Source organism: Accipiter gentilis, chromosome 8 (assembly GCF_929443795.1).
Source record: "Accipiter gentilis chromosome 8, bAccGen1.1, whole genome shotgun sequence".
Lineage (NCBI taxonomy): Eukaryota > Metazoa > Chordata > Aves > Accipitriformes > Accipitridae > Astur > Astur gentilis.
The window spans coordinates 231282-249513 of NC_064887.1; the positions used below are offsets into that span (position 1 = coordinate 231282).

General features: G+C 43.4%; 1 protein-coding gene across 1 annotated transcript in view; it reads left to right on the plus strand.

Annotated features, from left to right (window-relative positions):
• Positions 1-308: 308 nt before the first annotated feature.
• The window catches only part of SLC44A5 (solute carrier family 44 member 5), a 105521-nt gene continuing 87597 nt past the window's right edge, over positions 309-18232 (plus strand). Inside the window, exon 1 of the mRNA XM_049808621.1 lies at positions 309-518. Coding sequence (XP_049664578.1) covers positions 482-518 — 37 coding nt within the window. The 5' untranslated portion in view covers positions 309-481. The remainder of the gene's footprint in view (positions 519-18232) is intronic.

Below are 18232 nucleotides of genomic sequence, written 5' to 3' on the forward strand. Positions count from 1 at the left end.
GAGGGGGGGGGGGAAGAGGATGGAGACGCCCCCGCCGCGGACCCCGCCAGGTACGGCGCCCGCTGCCACCAGCCGCCGAAGTTGCCGGCGGGAGCCGGGCCCACCCGAAGTTAGCGAGGCGCGTCCCGAGGAGGGGGCGTGCGGTCCTGCCGCCGGCTGCGGGCCGCCCTGCCGCCCCCACGCCTGCCCGCGGCGCGGCCCCTCTGCCCGCGGCCCCCCCCCCCGCCCCGCGCGGCTCGGGCACCGCCCCCGCGGGCTCGGCGCAGGCGTCGGCCGCGGAGCCGACGGGACGGGAGGGTCAGCGCGGGGCGCGGGCGGTGTTCCGAGCGGCCGCGGCGGAGCGGAGCGGGAGGCTGCCCGGCCGCCGCCGCCTCTCATGCCTTCACGGCAACAAAGAGCGGGCTGAGCGGCGGGCGGAGGCGCCGGGCCCCTGGCTGCGCCGGGCCCCTGGCTGTGCCGGCGCGGAGGGCACCGGGAGACGATGGCGAGGAAGGGAGAAGCCTCCGCGCCTCTCTACGGTGAGCGCTGGGGCGGCGGGGGCAAGGCGGGGCGGCCGCCGGTGCTCGCGGGCGGAGGCGGCGGGCGGCCGTGCCTCCCTCCGGCCTGTTTACGTTGCGGATCCAGCCAGCGTGCAGCAGCAGCGGCCAGAGTTTGTTTCTCTCGGCGGATGCCGGGGGCGGGGTGGGCGTAGGGCCCCCCCCTCACACTCCCCCCCCCCCCCCAAGACGCCGGGGCACCTCTCTGCCGCTGCTGCGGCTCGCCCGGCCCGAAGAAGGCGGGACGGTGGGGTTCGGGGAGGGGAGCCGGCGGAGGGGAGCCGGCGGGCGCAGAGATGAGGGCGGGCGGGGCGAGAACCTCCTCCGCCACCCCTTCCCCGGGAGCAGGTGCGTTGCGGCCGCTTTGTCCGCGCTCTGGGGAGGAGAGGGCTGCGGTGCGTGCCCGCCCGGGGCCCCGGGGGCCGGCGCGAAGGCCGCCGGGCGGCAGGTGCGCGGCGGCGGGGAGGGCCGGCCGTTGGGCGCGCGGGGCCGGGCCGGGCCGGGCCAGGCCGCGGCGGCCGTTGGGCGCGCGGGACCGGCGCGCGGGGCTGGGGGCTGCTTACCCGCGGGCCGTGGCGGGGCCGTGGTGCCGGGGCCGGGCGGCGGGAGCCCGCTGCGCTGGCGGCAGTTGTGGGGCGCCGGTGGTTTGGGCGTAGGGACGGGGAGCCCGGAGGCGTAGCCGGACTGAGCGAGCTCCGCTCCCTGACTGGATCCTGCCAGCCCGCGCGTCGGGGAAGGTCACCGGGGGCAGAACTTCGTCTCGGTGCTGGAGCTCTGCTTTAATTGCTCCTTGGAAGCTCGTGTGTTTGCGACAGAGGACGCGGGGTTTGCAAAGCTCCTTAGCGTGTTTGAAGGTGTCGCTACAAAACCGGTTTCCTCTCCCAGCGTGCGCGAGATTTCCATGGCAAAACAAATCTGCAGAATGAGCAAACCCCCTTAGAAACGAGGCTTCTTTTCTGCGAGTCCCAAAGGCTGCCGGTAATTGGCCGAGTTACACAAATGGGCAAAAACGGCCTGGTGAAGCGGCCTTTGCCTGGAATCGCAGGCTTGCTGTGTGACTTGTTTACGACTCGGAAAACTCTATTTTATAATTCACCTCTGTGGTCTGAACCTTGATCTGGCTGAAGGAGAATTCACAGCTTGTTTTCCTCCCAGGAAGGAGATGGTAAGAAAGCCTTTAGGGCAGGAAGACAAGCCAGAAGGAAATTAGTGTGTTTCAAAGGTGAAATCTAAGTAGGTGAGTCTGTAGTTATTTAACTTCTGAGAGAACCTCTTCCTACTCCTATGGAATTCAAATGGTTTTGCAGGTTACTGCAGAGGGAGTAGGCCTAGGACCATAGATACTCAGCGCTGATCGTAGAAAGATAGGCATGGAAATATTCTTCTGAAAGAAGAGCAGGAATGCAGTATTCAGGAAGGGAGAACAGATTTTGAGTAGAGTTCAGTAAGTGCCATCTATGCTTCCTCACTTGCCATTTGTAAGCAAGAACGCTCTGGTAAGAAAGTCATGACAGGAAGTACCGAGTGTTGTATTGTCATAATACAATAATTTTTAAACTTCATTTTTCAAAGCATGTTACTCAGGTAAGAAAGCATGATCCTTTAGTTATTCAACTTGAGGGAGGAGGGCAATGTATCTGTAATCAACTTGTCGTTCTGAAGAATTGTTCTGACTAGAGTTTTTGCTACTTTAGCTGTTTCATGTCATCATCGTGTTTACTTCCTTTTATCTCATTAGCATATGTAGATTTTGTTAGTAGTGGTGTGTATTGTTTTAACCACATTTGCAGGAATCTGACGATATTGCACTAGCCTTGCATTGGGAAGCAAAGTTTGAATTCAGATTTGTTTTCCCTGTTAGATCACATAATGTTAAAGACTTACAAAAGGAAAGTGCACCATTTCCAAATTAAGCATATACAGTATGGTTTTCCTTTTAAATTAGGTTGCTGTAATAGTTATTCTCTTGACTTTGTTATCTCTGCCAGTAACTGGTTATTTATTAGCCCACAGGTATGTTTTTCAGAGGTATAGGTGTCCTAAACTTCTTTCCTTGGAATCTCAAGGATTCCTCAGAGTTTCAGCATTTACAAATGAGAAAGGCAAATTCTTCTCAAAAGTTTTGGGCTTTTAACTTGTGGCATCAGTCTGATTCTTTAGAAGAGATGAGTCAAGCCCATGGTTGACCGCTGACGTTAGACTCCATGAACAGTTTTGTAACTACCTCAGATTTCTCTTTGAGGTAATGAGCATCCTGTCAGATGACTGGATATTATGAGTTAGACTGACTGCTGGAAGCCCAAGGTACCGGACACACTGGTTGACTGCTAGTGTGAATATGGCTCTGTAAAAGGTTTTGATAAGCCCACAGGCATTTTGAGGCCCTTAAGCTCTCTCACTTTTAGTTGCGTTGTCTGTCTGCATGCGTGTGTGAGAAGGATTGCAAATTCATCTTCGAAAAAACAAGCTTCTTGGTGGTTTCTTAAGTTTAGTCTTCACTGGGATAGCTGTAAGCTGGCTCCAGGAATTGCATCAAGTTTGTCCTTAAAATGGGTTAAATACAAAGGTTTTGTCATGAACAATGACAATTACTTTATTGAGGCCTCTCTCTCTAGCAGGGGACTTCCAAATGAGAAAAAACAAAGTTCTTTCCCAACAGGAAGGTTGCCACTGAAGCTAACGAGGCAAAATATTCATTACTTCCTTTTCTCATCACAGCTGATTTTTCAGGTTGTGGGATCTTTATTTTTTAACCAAAATAGTATTTTCTTTCATGTAACTGCAATATTAAGGGCTGTCATGTGACTGTTGAAATCAATGGTAAAATTCTTTTTGTCTTTGTTGCAGAATCAGGCTCTTAGCAGTGATTGTACTGAAGTCCAAATGGATGATGATGATGTCTTTAAAAACCAGCTTTTGTCACTATTTAAAGAAACATTACTGAGGGGAAGTATATGAAGTGCCAAATTTTATTACTTTCAACTCAAATTTGGCTAGCTTACTTTTTTATATCTACATATTTAGATCCTCTCTAGGAAGAACTACTTTCCTATGATTTCTTTTGCCAGTAGTGGGTGCAACCAAAACTTGAGTCTATAATTTGGATTCCTACTTACTGCTGCAAAGTGATGATGTTAGTTTTTTTACTAAAAAGTATCTATTTGATTATTTTCCCAAGTGGGGGAGGTTTTTCCGTTTCCCTTGGAAGAGCTTTTGATGAACTATGAAATTTTCTATCAAGATATGTTATTTCTTGTAGCTTGGCCTGCATTCCCCTTTTCTTAATTTCATTCAGTTACACATATGTACCATGCAGGAAGCACATCCTCAATCTGAGGAAAATGGGCCATTTAGCCATAGCAGTGTTACACGTTGTGAAAGCCATTGGCTGTGACACTGCTGCAGATAAAGCCTCCTTAGCTCCTGCTGGTAAATCCCTGTATATCGTGTTATGTAATTCATTTTGCCTTCTAAGGTTCAAATTTCATACCAGTGGGGTACATTCATATTAAAGGTGAAACTTAATTTAACACTTTATTCACATTCAAATATACTCAGAAGTGTTACAAGTAGGTGACACTCAGATTCAGATGGTTTAAACCTTTCTTCCTCTGACATAAATTTGGTCCACTTTATCTAGGCTTTGCAGTGCATGTTTTAGGTGGGATAAATCATTTACTCTTTGAGCACATCTGCTGAGCCTAGGTACAGAGCTTCAGCAATGTCTGATTTTGCTAACGTACTAGTTTTAGAGAAAACAATTCACTGTGGAATAAATTTAGGGGACTGGGGAGAAAAACAGAGAGAGAATTTTAAAAGCAGTACTTTGTAGTATGTTCCTGGTTGTTTATTACTGCAGATAGGTCTCTTCAACTGAGAACTTTCTCTCTTAGCATGCTGCTTCATCTTTTGCCAGGTTCTGTGGTAATGTCGTCCACAACATCCTTGTCCCAAGAGTTACAGTCAATGGCTCAATATCCAGATGGAAACCAGTAATGAGTGGTGTCTGTGTTAGGACCAATGCTATTTAATATCTTCTTCAACAACAATAGATAGTAGGATTGCTGTCCCAAAAGCTGGGTTCTTTCATCCAGTGTGCAATAAGCCAATCAACACATCAAGTTGAGGTATTTGTCTTTATTGCTATACTGCAGTATAGGGTGCGAGATCTCCAAATACCTGTACACCTTTAGAAAGAAAGGTTGAGGTTTTTATACAGTCTTGTGACAAGCAAACACATAATGGCAAAAATTGTGATAGGCTACACAAACTTATATAATGAAAAGATCTTTTGAGCATGTCATGCTCTTGTCCAGTTCATTATACTAAGGTGGTCTCATATTTACATACTCATTATGCACAAGTGGGTGTTGATTTTAGTATTAAAATTAAGCAAGGTAAGGTAAGGACAGGGTTTTTACTTGATTCTCATCCAGCATTGACTAATCTACCATTATCTATTCCTAATGAATAAGATGTTCTTGGTTATGCATACCACACATACTCTAACTCTCTACTTATCTTAAGTTTACATGATCACTTAGCAGCATCTCCAAGGTAATGCATTTCTTCATACCAATTAGTTCAAAATTTCTTAAGTTTTGCCAACTTTGTGAGCTAATTCTGCGAGTTACTGTAACAGGATTGAGTGCACCCTCAGCAAATTTACAGATGACACCAAGCTGAGTGGTGCAGTTGATACACTAGAAGGAAGGGGATGCCATCCAGAGGGGCCTTGACAGGCTTGAGGAGTTCGCCTGTGTGAACCTCTTGCAAGTCCAGCAAGGCCAAGTTGCAAGGTCATGCATCTGGGTTGGAGCAATCCCGAGCACAGTTACAGGCTGGGAGATGAATGGTTTGAGAGCAGCCCTGTGGAGAAGGCCTTGGGGGGTACCAGTGGATGCAAAATTGGATGTGAGCCGGCAATGTGCACTTGCAGCCCAGAAAGCCAGTTGTATCCTGGCCTACCTAAAAAGAAGCATGGCCAGCAGGTCGAGGGAAGTGATTCTCCCCCTCTATTCTGCTCTGGTGAGACCCTGCCTGGAGTACTGCATCCAGCTCTGGGGTCTCCAGCACAAGGACATGGACCTGTAGAGTGGGTCCAGAGGAGGGCCACAAAACTGGTCAGAGGGCTGGAACACCTCTCCTATGAAGAAAGGCTGTGAGAGTTGGGGTTGTTAAGCCTGGAGAAGAGAAGGCTTCAGGGAGACCTTATTATGGCCTTTCAATATATAGAGGGGTTTAGAAGATGGAGAAAGACCTTTTTTACCAAAGCCTATATTGACAGGACAAGGGGTAATGCTTTTAAACTGAAAGAGAGTAGATTTAGGATTCAACCTAAGGAAGAAATTTTTTGTGGTGAGGGTGGTGTGGCACTGGAACAGGTTGCCCAGAGAAGCTGAGGATGCCCCATCATTGGAAGTGTTCACGGGCAGGCTGGATGTGGCTTAGAGCAACCAGATCTGGTGAAAGATGTCCCTGCCCGTGAAAGTGGGGGTTGGACTAGATGATCTTCAAAGATCCCTTCCAACTCAAAGCTTTCTATGGTCTGTATACCGCTTTTGTATTTGTAGCAAGCACCTGTTGTCCCAAGTTGTTTAGATGACTAAAATTCTTATACCAACCCTCTAATTTGCCTGGATAGTAATTACATGAAGGAGAAGGTGGTGTGTTGACTTTAAATAGTGATGAGATTCTGAACAGTAGGTAATTAATTTAAATTTGATTATCTGTTCCAAATTTTTCCATTAAAAAAGTAAATTCCATGAGTACCGGAACTTAGGAAGCTAAGTTTCCTATGCTCACATCTTGTGACTGATGGACTTTGTAGTCAAAGTCAATCAAGTTTTGGGGGACATTTAGACAGTAACTTCCCCTCCCCCCATCTTTGATTCTCTGCAGTCTAATACGGTGTTTGCTTAACCTTTCATGCCTCAAGGCATGTGCAGGGTAGTCTTTCTCTGCCTCCTGCTGATTTTCACAAAATGTAAAATTATCTTAACACATATCCACTCTTCTAGCAGATTTAATGGAAGTTGATGATGGAATCATAAGTTATTGGAAAGTATAAACAAAACACCCACAGAAGGTTTATGCAGTCACATTGTAGAGTTATTGAAAAGTAGGTTTAATAAACACAGTACTTAGTTGCAAAAGGGTGACTTGTAGAAAAAAATGAAGATACTGCAGTATGTACTTTGGTTGAGGTGAAAGTGACAAAGCAATTTTAGGCCATTTATGTGGCTGATGTTTTTCTCTTGACTTCATAAACACAAAATGAATGCAGTAGGAGACACATACAAGATCATCACACTTTGTGTATGTGAGCTAGCTTTCTAATATCTCAAAGTATGAGGAACGTTTCTTCCCAGAGCAGAATTGGGCTCTAAATCAGGTGTATAATGTGGAGATGTGTCTGCATACTCTGAGCTGTATGACATCTATATTACTTGTAGTCAGGAAGTTCATGATCATGTTGAATGTTCTTATAATGAGTTTGTTTTCTTGTAATAGATATGGCAAAGTATGTGTCGTAATTCACTGAACAATCAGTATGGTATCAAGAAAGAATTAGAAATGCAGTACAAATTTGTTTCCTTTTACCTTTTTGTCATTACAAGATTTTAACTCAAATTTATCTCTAAAGAAGTCAACAGAAAGTTACGCCCCAAAACTTTAGGAAGCACAGGACTGATAATCCTAACTTATTCTCATGCATATTAAATTATAATGTTAGAGGAAAAAATAAAAATCCCTACAGAACTGTGTAAGAGTGAATACAAAGGTTTGCAATAGCTTTCTAGATAAGTTAGAAACTAGTCAATTATGTAAATATGCATTTCAGGACTGTTTAAGTACACATTTTCATAATGCGTACTTTGAAGGCTTTAAATGCACATTATTGACTGCAATAGGATGTGATATAAATATGTATCTAGACTGTTAAAGAGATATACTATTTTTATTGAACAGTGGTGACTATCTCTATTAATGGGTATTTTAAAAAAAGTAGAGTATTTACCCAATAGATATGAGACTTTCTGAACATCAGTGTGGTTTATTGTGTGTTACGGTAAAACCCTGATTACAAGATAACTGGATGTTCTTAGTTTTCTGTGCAGTTGTGGTATTTCAGAAGCATCTGTACTTTGGTGATAGTAATACCTTCACGGGATTCCTACACTGTGCTGATCTCAGAAACAGTTTAAACATCCTTTCCTCATTTGGATTATCATGGAGACTTTTATGGAATGACTTGGATTTATAAAGCTAGGCATATTCTCAGTTTTTGCAAGAGGTCTTCAACAGCTTATTGACGAGATGAATGCTATAGCTCAGTTAAATTTACAAACATCTCCTTTGATACAACGATAAGTGCTTACTTTATTAATATAAGTAGCTGAGCTGAATTCAGTGTATCTTCTTAAAATATGAAAAATACTGCACACCAGAAACATTTAGGTCAGTATGTGAACAGGCAATAAAACCAGTAGGATTTAGTCAATACAAATTGCTCATCTAGTGGTCTAGTACTTCTGTGTATTTCTTGAGCCAAATTAATTTCTACACTTTCCATTCCAATTAAGATTCTAGAGTATGTGAAAGCATCCAGGCTCTGATTTATCATCCTTTAGAGCCTGAGTATTGTACTTCTTTCAGCTTATTGACTTAAGCTGAGCAGTTCTTGGGAGTAAGGTATTGCTCAACCATGAACAAGGATGATGCAATCAGAACATCTTTAAGGAAGGAGATTAATTTAACTGTTATGCATAGAGATACACTATTCAGTTGATAATTTATTGCTGACTGGTGTGACTGCATGTCACTGAACATTACCCAGAAAGAAATAGTTTAATAAGCTAGGCTTCTTTATGACTAAATACACTTTGTTATGTCTTTTAAAAAGCAGGATATTGATACATAGTTGAGGGCCAATTCTCTCTGCTACCACACAATTTAACAATGATGCAATGAAATAAACTCTAATCTTTGCACAGTTGTCTGTCAGATGGATTGGAGCAGTTGCTACATGATACAAACTCCAGGAAAGTGTGGGTGTGTAATGGAGTAGTCATGCAGGTGGAGATAAAGCTCAAACCCACTACTTTTAGTGGAACTCCCTGTGTTATCAAAACAAGGCTTTTCATACACGTATCAAACTTTTAAAGCCTTTAGTGTTCTTATTTCCTTGGACTATGTTCTCTGCAAAAGGAGACATTGCACAGAAACATGAAGCATAACTGTTGCAGAGTTAGAATTAGTACACTTACCATAAATTTGTAGTTCTGTCAGAGTTAGTGAATCCTTCTGTTTAGGAATCCATTGATATTATCTGCATCAGGGTGCCGAGAGCACGAGTGGGTCATTGTTGCCCTGACCAGTCTCTTCTCAGGCTTCCACCCATGTCCTCTGACCAAGGGTTCTATTTAAGCTCAGGCTGGTGCCTTCGGTTCCTGTCTGAGCTGTGTCCTAGGGATGTCTGTCCCTAGTCCTGTTTCTGAAGTGCTATGTGGAATCCCTGGGTGGAGCCTGGCCTGTTACCCTGTCTTGCCTGATGATCACTTAACTTTCAGTAGGACCTCTTGCATGTCACTGCTTTCTGTGCTTGCCTCTGGTGCTATAGGTAAGGTCATTGCACAGCCTGTGTTTTGGGCATCCTGGGGTCCAGACTTGCCTTCCCTTAGGGAGCAGTCCTGCCCTTGCTGTTCCTTGACACTCTGTAGTCTGTCTCCACATCATTTTGTCTTTCAATATGACTCAAACACTAAAAGCCAATCCTTTTTGGATTAATTGGTATTTTGTGCATTTGCCACAAAGCAGTTGTTTTCACAGCTCAAGTTGATAAAAAGAAATTAAAGAAACCTCTTTATAGCAAATGCAGAGGCACTAATGGTTGTGTGAAAGACTTGGCACTTTTCTCGTACGTATTTGACATGTTCATGCTCTGGTGTGTTGGGAGTTAAATATCCTCGGGTGTTCCATCTCTTTCCAAGCTTCTCTCACTTTCAAAATCAGGTACAGTCTTAAATGTAAAATAAAAACAAAATGAAATCTACCCCTGCCTATTTTTCAATCATGCACATACAGGTAGTATACTTATTTACATGTTTTTAGAAGCCTAGTGGAAATCTCGAAGACGAGAGGAGGCTGGTTCAATCGGGCAGCAGACAAATAGACAGTACCTTGAACATGTCCAGCTACAGCTGCATAAATAAGTGATATGTTTGTGTTTCAGTGGGCAGTCCTGACAAATGAAAAAAAGTTCCAGCTTTTTAATTCTTTCTTCCTTTTTTAGTCCAAGATGGCTTACTGAATTCAGTCCCAAGACACTCAAGGCTTTGTGTATCAAGTATTTATAAACCCTTCCCCACTCCCATCCTGTCAAGCCTTCAGCTGTGCTCCCAGCCTTTCATGGAAAAAACCCAAGTCTTAGGCTTTAGAGGATTGCTTAGGTTGATGTGTTATAGGGTTTAGGGGTTTTGTTCTTTTGCTTTTTTAAATACCTCTATCATTTGGCTATCTTGCTGCTTTAAAAACAGTGTTGCAAGAGATGAAAGAAATAAGACCCTAAACATTTTTTGCATGCTGAATGTGGTCATTATGCCACAAAATGTATCTCTGGTCCTAGTAGTAAATTTCAGACCTAGTTTATCAGAACTTTCTTGGAAGTCAAGGCATTGAAGCATATTCCAGGACTTGCTGAGGTCCCTTGCTGTGGTTGGACTGTTGCCTACTGTCTACCATCTAGAATGTCTCATAGGTTTAGACTAGAAGAGTGCACTTCTGTACTTGGGAAAGAAGATAGGTATTTACAGGCACATGGAGTTATTTCTCGCCAGCATCAGTACAGATTAAGCATAAGTTTTTTTTTCACCAACCTCTGCAGACCTTTGGCATTTAGAAGAAATTCTTAAAAGATGTCCCTCCAACGTGGTAGATGCATTTATAGTGCTGTTTGGTTTTCCTGTGTACCTTCTCTTTGGCATATTATTTTTCATAATCTGTCATTGAAATAATAAAATACAGTATCAACATAACTATTCTCATGCTTAAAATTCCTGGGCTAGCGTGTCATCTCAACTCTGTTGTGGCAAATTTGTTAGAGTTTCTCAGAATGTACACCAGTGAAGCTGACACAGTTTTCATAATTCTTTGGTGCATTAGAGGTGAGGGGAGGGACAGGAAATCAAGAAAAATTTGGTGTCTTATACTACAGTTGGGCTGTAAGAAGAGAATTTAGTATCTGTGCTAAGCTGAAAATCTTGCATGTGGGCAAAGAGGAAACACACCTTATATATAAAGCCAAGAATTCTATTGTTAGAATAATTAAAATCTTAACAGTCTAATCCAATGATCTGTATCAGTTCAAATCTAGTTATTACACAAAAAGAAAGAGTACTTCTATACTGAAAAAAGTCTCAATAATAGTTACAGTTAAATAGAGTTAAAATTGTTATATTAATGCTTCTTAGTTTCTCTCCCTTTTTCCTTTTTCCTAGTGATGGAAGGTTCATCCTTCCATGTGCTACTCACAGTAACACCCCCCACACAGGCCCCCCTCAGCACCAAACTGAAGCCACCAACGTTAGAATGTAGAGCAGCGATAGAAGGTTCATCCTTCCATCCTTCTGTTGCTGCTCCAAGTTCTAAGGTTGGTGGCTTCAATTTGGTGCTGGGGGGCAGAGGAGAGGTGTTACTGTGAGTTGCCAGCATCTGGAGTCCCTTGCCAGGAGGAATATGATGTTGATATTGATGTTTTTTTCTTCCTAACTCTAGGATCCACTTTGGGAACTTTTTATATGCTTGCTAACATACTTGCATACCTTGCTCTTCATAGGCCTACAACTTCAAATTATATCCAAACTTACTATATATGGTGTGTTTTACTTGCATTAAATACTTGCTTTTTGTTCTTTTTTTGTTATTCTTGAAAACCAGCATTTTCCAGCTCTAGCACTGTATTTCTTAACTTCTTGTGAGCTGTTTGTAGTCATGAGGTCTCCAGTGCTAAGCCTGTGCTCTATCTTCTGTCATCCCATGCCTGTACAATGTATTACCATCCAATCTTGTGTCTCCACTTCTCAAGGTCTCTCCTGTCATACCAGGCCTGTATTTCTCTACACTGCATCCTTGTGTTAGAATCATAAGTACCTCATTCTGCATAGATGAGTTAGTTGTTGCTATTATCTGTAAAAACATGGTTGTACCATACCATGATAGCAAAAATAAAACAAATCATCCATAATCACCTGGTTAGAAGAAAAATTGCTGTTACAGTTAAACCAAATGAAAAGAAACCAGGAGGTGGTTTAGTAAATTCAATAATTGATGTTCACTTGGATGTGAAAAGCTTGTTAGCTGTGCATTCGCTCCTCAAGTGCAGAAGCACATAACATTCACAGTTCCTTAACTGTGTTTACTATTTTTTTTTCCTATTGCTAGTACCTGGCTCAGAAGCAGTCAGATTTACAAAATTAGTGTGAGTATATAATTTTCCCTAGCATCTGGGTATTATGTCAAGGAGAGAGTGTCTCACTAATGACTATTGGCCTAATACAATAAGTGCAGAAACATCTAGCTGGATAACATAGATTGATTTAGAACTATTAAAGCATGTAAACATAGGAGTTTTCTGTGAGGTTAGGAACAAGGTGTGTTTGATGAAATATGACTCTGCTTGGTTTAATACAATGAAGATAAACACATCCCCAAATTTGTTGACAACCTTGTTTTGTTACAGTGAAGTCTAAGCAAAACATAATGGCTGTGCATTGTACAACATATACACAAGCCTGGGCATTTAGGTTTTTGTATGTATTCTTTTCCTGCTGAACTTGTACTGATTCCTTTGAGACTTTGAAGGTGTTTCAGTCATAGGTTGAGGAAGCAGTGAAGAAGTATCTAAGAAAATCCTGGAAGAAGACAAGGAGAATAACCTTTCAAAGTTCCTTCCAACTTTATTTTCTGTGATCACTTATTTAGGAGGTGGTTGAGTCTCATCAAGTTTGAGAGCCAGAAGCCCCAATAAAAAGCAGTGTTTGTGTGGGATGCCTCTAACCTTGTTACCTTTTGCAGTGTTTGTAGCAGCTCCTGGTCAAGTTCACACACAGTAGACAGCATTTGGCCCTGGGTCAATATTCATTGCTTAAAAATTCATTCCTTCTTTCCTCTTGGATAGACAAAATAGTAGCCAAGACAGGAGATCTAGTTCATAGTACTCATTGGACTATGCTGACTTAGATGAGCTAATGGGATCTCATTCAGGCGGTGTGATAGAGGGTTTAAACTCCTTGAGGGTAGTGGGAAAGCAGTGACAAGCCTAATAAGTAATTACTGGGAAAAAATAGGTTTATCGTAAACCCATGTTTTACTTTTGCTAGGGTGACAGGAAATAAATGCCTGGCAGCCATTAGAGTTAGATGGATCTAAGTTTTATTAGGCAACAGATCCCAACAGTAACCGAGTATAAGTTTGGACAAAAGACCTGTGCAACTTAAACTTTGTCTTAGTTTTTTTGCTTTCCTTTTCCCCTCCATATTGTTCAGTCTGAATTTGTTGGTACCAAGCTCTTGTGATCCCAGAATTCCAGTCTCTGGAATTTACCTCTCTCGAGGTATAAATACTTTCACACCTGTCATTCTGAATAATAGAGCTGCAATCCATATGAGACATCAGGGTTTTTGTTTGTTTTAATATTGTGTTAATCTGCTGTGGCACTTCACAGCAGCTGGGCTGCTATAAGCACCCATACATAAAAGTAGCCAGGAGGAAATCTCTCTAGCTTGTGGGATAACCCCATACAGCCTACTGCTGATGTAGAAATTCAGTGCTGTCCTCCACAGGCCCATACAAATTATGGGGTATTTTTACAGGCAGGGATGGGATGTTTCTGACTGTTCCTTCTAACGAAGGAAGGGCCACACAGCAATATTTGCACGCTTTCAACCTCGGTCCACGGAAGTGAAATGATCCTTTCCCTCCTAGATTGTGCTGAAAAGAGCTGCAGCAAGTGACCATAATACTTGAGTGTAGTTAAGTCACTCTGAAGTCAAAGCTCTTTTATTGTACTAAAACCTGAAACTGTGCCTTCGATTGATCTCTGACAGCTACCAAGACAAGGAATTTTGGCCTAAAGAGATCCTTTCCCTAAAGAGGACCAATGACTAAGGTTCTCAAAAGATGTTTGGTGGCTTACTTCTCCAGCAGGAAGTCCCGTGCTTGTACCTGTTTCTTAGACCAGGAGATAATTCATTAAAATATGTGGCTTAGTGTGTGCTTCTGATGTGATAAAGGTGGGAACCTGTTTCTACCTTAGGAGCATGTGTCACGAGAAAGAGGAACTCTAACACGAGTGGGCAAGGATTCTGCTTAATTATCTCTTCTGCACAGCTGATAATATGTAGAAGAAAGTAAGTATCTTTTTCAGGTTAACAGATTCCTGCTGGGCCAATTGCATGCAGAGCATCTAGGCTTGTACAAGCTGATGTGCCGTGAAATCTGGTAGCTGAATTAGCATCCTTCATAATCAGTGTACTTTGAAATAAATGAATATGCTGAATAATAGCTCTGGTACTTATTATTTAAGATTATTTGTACTGGATGTTACAGTAGAACTAATTGTTTTTTTCATCACATATTTTTCTACAAGAGTTAGAATTTCTTGGACGTGATCAGGTTGCTAAAAACCAGCTGACTAACAGTGTAGCAAAATACAGTATTTATTTTTAGATTTTTTTTTCCCCCAGCAGAATGATAAATAGTTCCTATGCTGTTGCTTTGCTCTGACAAAAGGCAATGAGCTGTATCTGTGAATACCCCTTTTTGTTGGTTTCAGTACAATGCAATATCTGTGCTAGCATCTAGACAACTGCTATAAACAGGAAAATGATAATAAGTGCTATGTGCCTGTGACCAATACTCTTGAAGTCTTGTAATTTTTACCCCCATAAGTAATTTAAAAGTTTGAGTGGGATTTGTGAGATAAAGTGCTTAGATACATATATATGGATTTAGGAAAATATGTATATAATATGCACATTCATATATATTTCCTTGTTGGGATTTTTCTGGCATATGTCCAGGTCCCTACTACACCTAGACAAAAGACCAATAACAGAATTGTTATAGCCATGAATACATAATTTCATTTGGAAAGCAAGTAACATAATATGTGCATACATTGTATATCTATTTATGTAGTTCATGCTGAGTAGACCCTAATTTATGCTGATGGGCTCTTCGCAAATGACTGAATGTTGTGGCAAGAGGAAAGTAGCACTAGTCCAGCATTTTGCCACACACTTGAAGCTAGCCACCATTTTGGGACTCCAGTCCTCCAGTCTGAGGGAGAATGACCATCTCAGCAGCTGTCTTGAAGCTTATTTTGCAATTGTAGAGAAAATAATAAAAAGAGCTCAGCTACTGGAAACTGCCAGCTTTTTCTTCTGATCCCTTGGTAATGAAAAGGGTTCCCTTTCAATTAAGGGAATCAAAAAATCTGTAGGTAGTGAATGAGTGTTTTGGGATACTGAAAAACAAAACAGGAATAGAAATCAATGAAAGTTTCTTAACAAAACCAATTCCAAAACAAATGAATCTGTAACTGGGGTAAAACACATAAAAAACCCAACCTGCTAGAATTCTGAGCCATAAACTACCAGTGAGGTTGTATGGTACACCTGGAAATGTGGCTTTGCATGCAGAAGGAAGTAACCCCCCCCCAGCTGTCAAGAGCTCTCTTCCAAGACTTTTCCCTGTTATGTGCACTGTAACCACTGCCAGAAAAAGATACATGAGAAAACCTATAAATGTTATTTATTTATGCTCTATCTTACTCAAAGGTGTAAGGAAAATACAATAAGAAAGGACAACACAGTAAAGGAGCAATTTGGAAGTGTTTCTTTTCTCCCTGCAGAATGACTTCCGTTCATTGATGCTAGCAACTGCTCATAACATAGCTGTATTTGCAAGTCAAGATGGGAACTTACATCCATGCAAGTATCAAAGTGGAGTTAACACCTTCTCTCTGACAGTGTTCGAACATCCTAGCCCTTGGTATAATGTCAAAGTATAAACATGAGTGTTAGGAAACCTCAGTAGGCTCACTGAACAATCTAAGGTGATGCTGGAATTGACCTAGGATAAAGGCTTACAGACATGCTGGAGCTAGTTCATAGTCTCTCCTGCCTTTCTTGTCTATCTCATAATGCATGTAAGCACATGGGTTGGGAAGAATCAGAGATATGCTGTTTTGCACATGAGTAATCAGTAGCATTTTTCTGCTTCCGGTACACTGAGCTGGACCTGCCAGCTATCTAGGAAGTTAACAGCATGCACCTGATTCAAAGCAAAACAACTTTTGAATGGCCACACCTGATCTGTGTAAAAATCCTTCATGTTTGGAGATTTTAGAAAAAAAATAAAAAAAGAAAATAAAAGTTTAAGCATCATGAATAAAGTCTCTATGGCTGACTCTATATGCGTAAAGTAAATATGCAAGGGTGCCGGCTCAAGTGCTGGCATGCAATTGTCTGTACCATTTAGCTGTTAGCACCTTCAATAGCAAAGTTCTATGAGTCTATCATTCACTGATTAATTATTCTACAGGGAATTAGGGGATATGTCTAGATCAGCTGCCTTTGTCCTTATGGGTGATTTTAACTTCCCAGACGCTGACTGCAAACATCATACAGTGGACACAAACAGGTCCAGGAAACTCCTGAAGCATGTTGGAGATAACTTCTTGGTGCAGGTACTAACGGAGCCGATTAGGAAAGGTGCCCTCCTAGGTCTGTTGTTTGTAAACAGAGAGGGACTCGTGGGCCAAGTGTTGACTGGTGGCTGTCTTGGTCACGGTGGCCATGAAGCAGTTTTGTTTCAAATTGTTGGTGACAGGAGAAAAATGGCCAGCAAAACTTTGGCCCTGGACATGGGAAGAGCAGACTTGGGGCTGCTGAAGAAGCCAGTTAGTAAGGTCCCCTGGGAATCTGCTTTTGAAGGTATTGGGGTCCATGGATGCTGGTCGCTTTTTAAAAGCCATCTCTTAAGAGCGCAGGAGCAGGCAGTTCCGAAGTGTGGGAAGTCAAGCAAGCAGGGCAGAAGGCTAGCTTGGCTGAGCAGAGACCTTTTTCTAGAATGGAAAAGGAAAGTGTACAGACATTGGAAGCAAGGACAGGCAACACAGGAGGACTACGGAGGTGCTATTCACCACTGCGGGGAGAAAATTTGCATGGCCAAAGCTCGATTAGCGTTCAGGCTGGCCAGCACTGTGAGAAGCAACAAAATGACTTTTTAAAATTGTGGTGGGCTGACGCTGGCTGGACATGAGGTGCCCACCAAAGCTGCTCTATCACTTCCCTCCTCAGCTAGACAGGCAAAAGAAAATACAACAAAAGGTTCATGGGTTGAGAAAAGGACGGGGAGAAATCACTCAACCAATTACCGTCATGGGCAAAAGACTTGACTTGGGTAAAATTAACTTAATTTATTGCCAATAAAACCAGAGTAGGGTAATGAGAAATAAAACCAAATCTTAAAACACCTTTCCCCCATCCCTCCCTTCTTCCTGGATACAGCTTCACTTCTGAATTCTCTACCTACCCCCCTCCCCCCAGCAGTGCAGAGGGATGGGGAATGGGAGTTGGGGTCAGTTCTTCACACGTTGTCTCTGCTGATCCTTCCTCCTCAGGGGGAGAACTCCTCATACTCTTCCCCTGCTCCAGTACATGGTCCCTTCCATGGGAGACAGTTCTCCATGAACTTCTCCAATGTAGGTCCTTCCCACGGGCTGCAGTCCTTCACAAACTGCTCCAGCATGGGTCCCTCCCACGGGCTGCAGTTCTTTAGGCACAGACTGCTCCAGTGTGGGTCCCCCGTGGGGTCACAAGTCCTGCCAGCAAACCTGCTCCAGTGCCGGCTCCTCTCTCCATGGGTCCACAGGTCCTGCCAGGAGCCTGCTCCAACACGGGCTTCCCATGGGGTCACAGCCTCCTTCGGGCATCCACCTGCTCCAGCATGGGGTCCTCCCTGGGATGTAGGTGGATATCTGCTCCACTGTGGACCTCTGTGGGTTGCAGGGGCACAGGCTGCCTCACAATGGTCTTCCCCATGGACTGCAGGTGAATCTCTGCTCTGGAGCACCTCCTCCCCTCCTCCTTCACTGACCTGGAGGTCTGCAGGGCTCTTTCGCTCACATGTTCTCACTCCTCTCTCCGGCTGCAGTTGCGCAGTTGGTTTTTTGTCTCCCTTCTTAAATATATTATCCCAGAGGCGCTACCACCGTTGCTGATAGGCTCAGCCTTGGCCAGCAGCAGGTCTGTCTTGGAGCCGGCTGGCATTGGCTCTGTCGGACATGGGGGAAGCTTCTAGCAGCTTCTCACAGAAGCCACCCCTATAGCCCCCCCCCCGCTACCAAAACCTTGCCATGCAAACCTAATACATAAATGTGTTAGCAAAAGGAGGATCAAAGATAACATTGGTCCATGAGGTTGGTCACCTCACAAATAGGGACATAAACAAAGTGAAGACATTTAATGCCGCCTTTCGCCTCTGTCTTCAACACCAGTGATGGGTCCTGGGCCCCCCAGAGCCTGGTGTTGGAAGACTGTGGCTGGGAGGATGATAAACTCCCAGCTGACCGTGAACTTGTTCAAGATTTGCTGCTCCTGCTGGATGTGCATAAGGCTCTGGGGCCGGAT